This window comes from Rhodamnia argentea, chromosome 9, assembly GCF_020921035.1.
Source record: "Rhodamnia argentea isolate NSW1041297 chromosome 9, ASM2092103v1, whole genome shotgun sequence".
Classification (NCBI taxonomy): domain Eukaryota; kingdom Viridiplantae; phylum Streptophyta; class Magnoliopsida; order Myrtales; family Myrtaceae; genus Rhodamnia; species Rhodamnia argentea.
The window spans coordinates 12,788,425-12,798,653 of NC_063158.1; the positions used below are offsets into that span (position 1 = coordinate 12,788,425).

General features: G+C 39.8%; 1 protein-coding gene across 2 annotated transcripts; it reads right to left on the reverse strand.

Annotated features, from left to right (window-relative positions):
* Positions 1-2,824: 2,824 nt before the first annotated feature.
* Positions 2,825-8,566, reverse strand: LOC125312455 (phospho-N-acetylmuramoyl-pentapeptide-transferase homolog). 2 transcript variants are annotated; one of them, XM_048285460.1, is made up of 9 exons: positions 8,358-8,566; positions 7,802-7,876; positions 7,301-7,518; positions 6,737-7,187; positions 6,559-6,623; positions 5,159-5,352; positions 4,749-4,957; positions 3,269-3,466; positions 2,825-3,117 (listed from the first exon to the last, which is right to left on the reverse strand). In XM_048285460.1, exons 1-8 carry the CDS (start codon positions 8,493-8,495, stop codon positions 3,284-3,286), a joined length of 1,533 nt encoding a protein of 510 aa, XP_048141417.1. In that variant the 5' UTR covers positions 8,496-8,566; the 3' UTR covers positions 2,825-3,117; positions 3,269-3,283. The 2 variants fall into 2 exon arrangements, with proteins under 2 accessions (XP_048141417.1, XP_048141416.1); XM_048285459.1 differs by lacking the exon at positions 2,825-3,117 and having other exon boundaries at positions 3,140-3,466; positions 8,358-8,565.
* Between the last annotated feature and the right edge of the window lie 1,663 nt (positions 8,567-10,229).

Here is a 10,229-nt window from a genome sequence, read left to right on the forward strand (position 1 = left end):
TGGACCGGAAAGCCAACTCTTTCTTATGCTTATCCCGTGACGCTATACTCTAGATGGCAGGGCATAAGTTTACCCAATTGCATATGTTTAACCAAGAATTTTTGAATTTTTATTAGTTTCACTACTAGTATCAAAACAACTTTCCAATTTTACCTATATGGGAAAGTTACCAAAAAATACTAAACCTTTTAGTTTTGTCAATTCGGTCATAAGCATTTTTACATTTTGCCAATTGAGTTCATATGGTCAACTTTGATAAGAAATTGTTGAAAATGATACCGACCTATCTATGTGGTAGGACCGACATTAACGTGAAATTTCTTTAATTTTTGGCAAGAATTGTTGCAGTAGGATAATGGCTAGGAGGTTATGAAAGGCATTATGGCATTAAGATTTTCAAGGTTTAGCCAAGGCTTAAAATAGCTTGACGCCTGAATGATAAAAAGTTTAACACCTCTCATTCTTATTACTACATTTTCATATACATCTATAATTTCATAGTATAGTAAGTCAAGATCCGACACGACATCACTATTAAGAGCATTCTTCTAAGGCAAAAAGAAAAGAGTTGGGCAACAAAGGTTCATTTTTTTCATTTTGTTTATTTTTTAAAGTGGCCGACCGTCGACCATTGGGCAAGGGCCTGTGAGCCTTCCCCGATCGCTGGCGAGGGTCGTAGTCCTCACCGACTATTGGTCGAGGGTCGTGGGCCTCGACCAATGGCTGGCGGTATCTTGCCATCCTTTAACAATAAAAATAAAAAAAAAAAAAGAGAAAAAATTAATAATTTTTGTTTTAAAAAATCATGTCGGCTTCGAGCGTGCTACATAGAACAGTTGGCGTCCATGTCTTTTGGCCAAAATTGACAAAATATGAAAATGATTTAGGACTAAATTGGCACAATTGATATATTTAGGATTGAATTAACACAATTATAATAAATTTAGATTTTTTTTATAATTTTTTGTTCCAAAATTAAATTTTGACCATCCAAAAATAAATGTGTAAAGAGTTTTTTGCATTATAACTGTGCTTATAAATAATGTACTTTGAATGAGATTGACCAATAAATAATACCATCATATGGTTTCACTCATTTCCTTTATAGTTTTAGCCTTCATTTGTTTCCCAAAAATGAGACATTTCTAAAAAATATTGGGTGGAGCTTTTTCCACTCCCTTTTTTGCTATCACACTCCTTGAATTAGTGTTTTCACAACAATATCCTTTGTGGTTCCCACCTTTTAATATATCATACCCATTAATAGATTACTAAATTCAAACATGAGCCCATTTTGTGTTTACTATCTTGTTTTTTTTCTTTTTCTTCACTATCTTTCTCTTTGCGTGTTTCTTGTTTTCTTCCTCACTACCTTCTTTAAGTGGGTCCTCCGTCGCGCCTCCGACCCAAAGGCTCCATTAGTTGCGTCGTTTGCTCACTTCTCCATCTTGCCACTCTTCGCGGCCTCGACCCAACATCATCAAGACCTTCTTGACCATTGTCTTCTCCTCCACAAAGGGGCACAAGATCAACGAGGCGTAGCTCGACTCCACCGTGTGCCTAAATGATTTTGAAGATGAAGATCCAACTAATTATGATGAAGTTAAGGAACTTGAGAGACAGAGAGAGAAATGAGAAAGAAGCAACCAACTTGACGATGCTCTTAAGGTGAAAACGCCACCCCTTCACGACGGAGTAGACAATAGTCGAGTAGGTCTCAATGACGACAAATCGAGGTGGCGAGGAGCGACGAGGTGGAGAAGTGAGAGAACAATGCAGCCAATGAAGCCTTTAGGGTCGGAGGTGCGGTGGAGGACGTACGTGAAGAAGGTAGCAAGGAAGAAAATGATCAACATGCAAAGAAAGAGAAGAGAGAGATAGGGAAGAAAAAGGAAAAAGAAAAAAGTAAACACAAAATAGGGCCCACGTTGGAATTTAATAATTTGTTAGTGGGTATGATGTACTAAAAGATAGGACCCACAACGGATATTATTGTCAAAACGCTAACTTAGGGAGCGTGGTAGCCAAAGAGGGAGCGAAAAAAGCGCTACTCAAAATATTATTCAGAGTCATTCTTCAAGATAATGGCAATATTTTTCGGTATTTGGCTACAACTTTAAAATAAATAGGAAAATATTTTCCACCGTTTGGTATAAATTGGTATGAAAAGTCTGAGTGATTTTTCTAAAGAAAATTACCAAAACATCAATATTTTTATTTCTTTTTTCTTTTTTTCTTTTTATAGGCCAAAGGCGAGCTTGGCCAAGGCTGGCAACGCCCAATCCGGTGAGGTCGAGCTCGACCCTCGCCGACCTCGAGCGAGGTGCTAGCAAGGCTCGAGCTCGTAGGCCACGGCTAAGCTCCACCTCACCCAAGGTTAGCGAGGCTTGTCCCTCACCTATGGCTGGCATTGTCAATCGCTAGAGGAAGAAAGAAAAGAAAAGAACAAAAACAAACATATTAAAAATAAGAAATTATTAAAAAAATTAGGTTTTTTAAATATTTAAAAAGAAAAGAAACGCCAACAAGTGCATGGAGGAAAGATGGGGAAAATGATTTCCCCTCTTAAGAAAGGGGAAATTATTTTGCACTTTGAAGATATTCTTTTCATTGGTGAAAAATATTTTCTTTGACTAATTTTTTTTTTTTTTTGTAAATCAAACACCAGAAAATCCTGCGGGAAAAGTAGGCATGGATAATAAAATGTATGGAATTTATCAAATCAAAAAACCCTTTTTGGTAAGATGTTTTCAAAGATTAGACCTCACACGGCCGGCTTATTTAGACCTAGTGGCATCTTTGATGAAAACCAAACAACCTAAGGAATAGAAAAGTAATAATGGAAAATTGAGTCTATTTCCGAAGGGTCAAGGCCTAGGAACTAAGCCCTCTTCAGGAGAGGAGGAATTATGTAGGGCGTTGGTAAAGGACTGCTTACTGCTTAGTCACAAATCCAATCTATCTCCCTCAACGTCTTGTGGATGGCGCACAAGAAAGAAAATTGGTAATTGCACTCAAATTGGCAATTGCTGCACGACAAGAGAGTGCAATTACCGAAGAAAGCCGAAGCAGCTGAAGATGAGGAACAGATAAATATGAGAGATACTTTTAGCGCGATTCGTATGCAAAAAATTAAATATGACCATCTGTTAACTCGGTATGAAATTTCAGCCAGAGAAAACGGCATAACAACAAAAGAATTGGTATCTAAGTAAACATTCCAACTAATGAAACGCGAATTAGCATGCTCTAACTAATATAGTTCTCTAAATTACTCAAAAAGTTACGCTGATATAAGACCCACATACCCAGCAAACAAGGACAGCACAGACGATAAAAGGTATGCCCCCGCTACAATAATCGGTTTCTTGAAACCATATAATTCAAGGTGATGATGAAGCGGTGCCATCTGAAAAATGCGATTCTCATATCCACGCAGGCATTTGGTGGCTTTGAAATGTGACACCTGAAATGTAGATACGATCAATTCCAGGAATTAGGCAAGGCAACGTGATATGAAAAATCATCACCATGGCTTTCGGCTGTACACGCTCAATGCAGGACAATTGGCGGTAAATGCAAAACAGAAGTAACGAAACTTTACCTGTCATGAGTAATGAATACTGGGGAACTTCTTGAATGTGCAAGAAGTTTGATTTACAACACAATGAACCTAAATGCCAACATCTTTCAACTACTACATCAAATAAGCAGGGGATGGAGAATTTGACTCAAGCCCTCTCTTGCTCAGATAACATATGATTAAAGTAACTTGAAGACCTACGTGTTCTGTTGAAACAGAAAAACGCTCAGTATAGAAATGTCAATTAGTGTCAAAAGGTAAATATCGAAACAATCTTTATTGAGAGTTAAATTTCTTGTGATGCTTAAAAAATATCCCCATTGCTTTGTTACTGACTAACTAACTGTCGAAAATCAATTTGCCTGATCAACAACAGGCGATCACATACGGCATTGGAATGCCAATATTCATGGACCTGTTATCCCCAAATTCTGTCCACTGATTCCTTCCTGGTTATGTTCTTATAGTCTTAAAACCAAAAAGTTAGCTGAAACCTGGACCTGATCTGTCTGAGATAAACCCTGGTACTGTGACTTAAACCAATCTTCCAAGATAAAGGGTTTAGCAGGGCCCCTGTGCTTCAGTACATTTGCGACTTCTTCTGGGATCAAGCAATAGATCTTCGGTGCTAAGAACTAACCTTCCTTAACTCTCGCTCTAGATTAAACTTACCTAAGACAGAAAAAGAAATCAATTCTTCTGATAGTGGCTGACCAAGCAGTAGCATTGCTCTTTGAGATATACAGGTACATATATATCCTAGCACAGGTAATCACCCCCATACGCTATTGATTGGTTAAAAAAATACACCAGTATTTATGGTCCTCTTTAGTGGTAAGTAGCCTCCTCTAGATGAGTACATCCCTATGTCGATCTCATGTTGAGGTCCCCGAAGAGGAGGTCACAAATCAGATCTTCTCAAATTTGTAAAGTAATCTTCAGTCAAACACAAGCTGTTTATCGGTAAAAGAAATGAGTGCATCACAGGATCATATTCCCAGACATCTAAATTTCCTTGACCTCGTTGATGTCATCTAATTGATGAAATGCCAACAATATCAAAACAGCCAGGCTACGGTTAGTTAGCAGGAACAAAGGACACTGCATATTCTTAGGTGAAAAAGTATATTGTAACCAAACTGTATTTAAGTATTCCATGACTAACCTGCAAAACTACAGAGAATGCTTCAACAACGAAAACCCCAGATGAAATGAACAACGGAAGGAACATTCCCGTACAGGCTGCCATTGCAGCTAGGGCTCCACCAAGTGCTAGAGATCCAGTATCACCCATGAAGACAGATGCTTTGTACCTATTATGCAAAAGAAAACCAACACAGGCTCCAGCCATTGATGCACCGAAGATAGCAAGGTCTACCTTCCAACATACACAGTTGTTAGTATACTGAAACATACAGAGAAAAAACTGACTCTGTGCCACTACTTAACCTCAGAACCGGACGCAATGAAACTCTCAGGATTAGTTTCTCCTTTTAAAAATTTATTCAGATTGTTAAACTCTTCAGATGCACGAGAAGACACTTTGCATCTATCTGCACTCTTCACAGTACTCACCAGCACATATTGGAAGCACGACAACTGACATTGCTATAAAAGCCAGTGCAGAAACCCCACCCGCCAATCCATCAAGACCATCAGTTAGATCAATCCCATTTCCCATAGACACGAAGCAAAATGATGTCAACAGAGAATAAGACTTTCCCAGGCATACAATGCCCAATGGCGCTGGCAGAGGAACCAACTTTTTCCTGCATTAAGGCGGCAAATGAGTGAATTGTTGAACTAATAGATGGATGCTTACAAAATAGAGAGGCAATGCCACAGTAGGAAGTAAACATTTTATCAGCTAAACAAAAAAAAAATTATAAAATTTGAAAATACAACCAACTACATATAACATGGCATCTTAATGAAGTGACATAATCTACTTCAACAGATTCGCAACAATTTTGTCACAGATTTTGGCTGTCTAATACTGAACATTCAGGATGTTCTCATAATAACTTTAGTACATAGCCCAGTTCATTAATAGTAAAGAAGAGGGAGGAGAAGAGGGGGGAGGTGGGGGGAGAGAGAGAGAAGGGGAAGGGAGAACCCCTAATGGATAATATAGGGTCCACCAAAATAGGGATCTGCAAATTGTCAACTTTTCATGTTCTTAACTCCATCCAATTGGAGAAGTCCCTATGCAAAACAGAAATAAGCACTTTCTTTCTGAAAAAGAAAGACACTTACAACATGATATAAGCAATTACAAAAGTTGAGACAAAGACTTGCCTAAGTCTCAGCTTTACTAGTACTAAAGAGAGCATCAAATAAAGAAAAACTCATGAATGCGGAATGAGATGCAAGTGGTGATATACAAGAAGCGAATCACATAAGTTAAATTCCTTTAGAAGAAAATAGTACTGAAGGTTGTTGATTGATCATTTGTTAGTGGAAGGATTCAGGTCTAATTGATCAGTAAATCACAATGTTCTACTAAAGTCCATTGTAAATTTCACAGAACTCCAAAAGCTGGATCAGTCAAGAAAAAGTGTGTCTCAGTACTTCTTGACAGAACACATGCTGTTATCAAGAAAGTTGAGTCATTAATGTATAACATGTCTGCAAACAGACAGACTCTCCAGTTAATTTTGATCCCAAAACTGTTCAACTTCCACTTAAGGTAATTTGCACCGTGCACCTAGTTTCACTATTTGCCATTACCATTCAAACGATGACATTGAAGAAGAATACCCATCCAATCTCTTTCCATACCAAAAAATAGTAAGTACCTTAAAATGTGGGGATTTATATAATGTTCATGCAGCATTTTAGTGTCTTCCATCAATCAACAGATGAAAGCACCAGACAATTTTTCAGTAGTGAAATTTGTTAGACATTGGCACAAGATTAGATATGTGAGTTACCATCAGATAAAGGTTGATCAGATTAGTTACAAGAAGGTATACATGCCATAAGGTGATGATATCCTCGTGCAATCCAGCCACAAAGCGAAACTTGTCGCAACAACAACCTGTAAAACAATTAAGAATCAGTTTTGAGATTTTTATCAAAAGGGTTCTTTGACTAAAGACACCTTAAGGAGACATCTGAATCTGTGTAGGGAACTGATGTAAGAAAGCTTGCCTCTAACAACAATTTCGCCCAGGCAGATAAACCATGATTTCGATTCTCGAGAAGGCTGAAGTTATCATCTATAAACCCAATTGCAGCAAATGCCAGAGTCGCTACGGTAGCTGCAGTAACTTCAGTTGAAGAAAAACCAGCTATGGCTTGTGCAACAGCCACACCAACAGGCACAAAAAACAATCCACCCATTGTGGGTGTTCTCTTTTTCAAATAATGTCTCACAGTTCCTTCCTTACGGATAATTTGGTAAATATTAAAACCATCAAGTAAGGGAACAAATATGTAGCCTACACAGGACGCTATAACAGCCGACATGAAAAAAGGGCGGGTCAAGTAAAATTGTGGCAGTGGTAATCTGACAATACGCCAAGCACACCAATCCAATAATAAAAGGAAGGTCGTCAGAAAAGTAATCAAACCCATGTTGTTCAACATCCCATATTTGATCCTGCAAGTATACATATTCGAAAAGACCAGATTAGTATGAAAAGAATCTTCCTTCGCATTGCATCCATAGGCATCTTTGGTCACATCCGACTTGATTGAAGCAGTTCTAAATACCTGCGTTTCTTCCGGCGCCTGCCAATCAGTGCAAATCTATGAGCAGTAATTGTTAATGCATCATTCGTTGATACTTTATACTTAGGCAAATCCACGTCACTGCTCGCAGTTAATATCAATTCACTGTCACTGTCTTCACCATCACTGGATGACATCATATAACCACTGGTACCCTCACTGCCATCCCAATCATTAAGGGGTGGAATATCAACTGAGTCCTAGAGAACATCAAAGAAAACGATGAATACTGTTAGATACTTCAACAGAATAGTTAAACAAGGGCATGAACCAACTAGAGAACTAGCACATGTTACTCAGAGATAAAGAGAAACGGGGTACCGAGGCAAGATGTTTATTTTCTGAAATGGATGATGATACAAAGTAAATTTTATTCGATTCGCATAGAGCATAGAAGATTCAAATGCAAGTGGATAAAAGCCTAAAACAGCAGAAACTTGCGTGGAGCAAAACATACTTTTTAGTAGTGTGCAAAAAGTTTACCTCATCAAATGCCCTGTATGGAACGAGTCTCCGCCGCAGACGGCAACCAAACCTCTGGAAAATCATACCATCTATCTGTTTGAGAAAAGAGCAGATAAAAGTGATTTGGGGGCACATAAACAGCGTATAGCCACCCAAGTTCAGACTCTGTAAGCTACAAAAAAAATTAATAACAGCACCAGGCCTAAGCACATCCAAACGACCGCACAGAAAAGGAATCCCACAGAACTCAGACGATGTCTTCTTCACGTCCATATTGATTTCACAGTCCATAGAACGAAATAGCAATCCACAGAAGCAAGCATCCTCCTCCCCCCCCCCCTCTCTAAGCGAGCCATCCGCTGTCTCCATTCCATTTTCTCCATATGACCGACTGAGAATTTCGAATCAACTCAATTAACTGATAGCAAGAGATAGCATTTCGCAATCGACGCAAGGCCCCATCGACTCCATTCCCGATCGGCAAGCTCGTCATCTCTCTTCCCGCACCGAAAATACCAAAAAAACAAGATAACAACGATAAAACCGACGAAGGGAAGAAGAATCAGAGTCAGACCTTAAGACCGGAACAAGCACCGACGGAGCGACGCGCGGGAGGACAACGCGATCGAGCGGAGGAGGAGCGAGCAGCGGGCGGGAGCTCACCGACGACAGAGGCGCGATCGCATTTGACGGAGGACAGCTGAGCACGCATGGCGTATCCGGCGATCGGCTGCGATCCTGAAGATCGGCGAACACGAGCGGCAGCAGCACAGGGGGAATCCAGAAGAAGAAGGAGGAGAGAGAGAGAGAGAATATTCGATCGGAAATCCGAAAGCAGTTTTTCATACGAGCGAGAGGGAAACTGACGTCGCTTCGGAATCTTCGCTACTGGAAAAGAATTGGAGTTCGGTAGCTGAGTTTGAGTCCCATCACGCGCCCTTCCGGAGCGTGCATCAACTTGCCGTCCATGTCGGGAACTAAAATTTTGCTCGAAATGCAAAATCGTCTCCCGTAACTTTTTTCTTTTTCCTTTTTAAAAATTTCGAGATGATCTTTGAAATTCTGAACGTTTTTCCTGCGATTTTCGTAAGGGGAATTCGACGACGAATTTCGCTGCCACCGATTTAACTTCCCCGAAAAAAGCGTGAGTTCACGCACACCCTCTTTGCCGATTTGGTGCATTTTGAAACAGGGTGTGTCATGTCATTTTGGAAAAAATTCCAAGTAAAAGCCTGATCTCAAGGGCATTTTTGTCATTTCACTTTTATTCCTTTTTCTTTGTCTCTTCCTTTTTGTATTTTTTTTAAGAATTTAAAATAAAAATAAAAAAAACAGACACACAGAAGTAGTGGATATCCACAAACTCTCGAAATAAAAGCTTTTGTATGTCCACATACTCTCGAAACTGATTTTTAAATTGCAAACCGCTTCATGGTTGAATATGACACACCAAAGCCTCCTTAGAAAATCACATCACCACCTTCTTGTCCAGATGAACCTAAGCCTTCACCATCTCCACCTTCGTCGCCAAAGGAATCTGTTACTTCTCCTTTCTGTAAGCCGATCCAAAAATGGGTAAAAAAAAAAACTCTTATCCCACGGAACTCTCCTGACCGCACACATGCGCTCCCAAGCCAAAACCACCTCTAGTATTATCCAGCATTTGTATGTTCCAACCTTAAGACTTCCCATTACTCCAGCCCTTAAGCCCACAGTAGAGATATTATCATGCACCCAAGATACTTGCTTCCAATGATGTGGATGCTCACGAACGACTCAAAAGATCCATTCCCTCCGAGACTGTCTTGAATTGGCGGACGGAAAATGCTCTTGCTCAGAATGTGATCCTTAATACAGTCGATGTCCGACTTGAACAAGTAGAGCAGACGACTGCTGTGTCCAAGAAGATGTTCAGAAAAGGCTTCATCTGCTTGAGATTAAGCAGATTCCTTCCAGTCATTACTAGGAAGGCCAGACCCTGAAATTGAAAAGCTCAAGCGTAAGTTCCAAATCCTCCAGAGTCAAAAGTCTTTTTATCCTTCTGAATCTTTTCTATTCCGTTCTATTGTCCCAACTCCAAGATCCGAATTCTCTCTAGGACCGTCTTCATTATTTGCAGATGTTTTCAACTCAGCCGCTCCACCACCCAAATCCATTTTCTTGTCTCTCCGAGAACGCTTGAAAAAATTGGAAAAAGACAAAGTGTCTCGAGGGAAAGACAAAGTGTCGCCTTCAGCACCCCCTCCCACCCTTACCCAAATCCCCACCGCCTCAATCACGTATGGTGTCAAATCCTCTAAAAAGTTTTCTTAGACACCAAGTCCAGATTCCTACCATCTCTGCCATAAACCAGTCAAAATGTCCTCAAAATGAATTATCTGATTCATCTGATTCCGAATTATCTGATGAATCCTCTCAGTCTGCTGATGTCATGATGGCATACCTA

What these genes read in the sequence shown, in the direction of transcription:
- LOC125312455 (XM_048285460.1), bottom strand. Translation starts at nt 8,495, where the DNA reads ATGCGTGCTCAGCTGTCCTCCGTCAAATGCGATCGCGCCTCTGTCGTC. An exon ending in GTGCTTGTTCCGGTCTTAAG is followed by an intron (nt 7,877 to 8,357) that starts GTCTGACTCTGA and finishes TTTCTCAAACAG; the next exon opens with ATAGATGGTATGATTTTCCA. An exon ending in CATACAGGGCATTTGATGAG is followed by an intron (nt 7,519 to 7,801) that starts GTAAACTTTTTG and finishes GATGTTCTCTAG; the next exon opens with GACTCAGTTGATATTCCACC.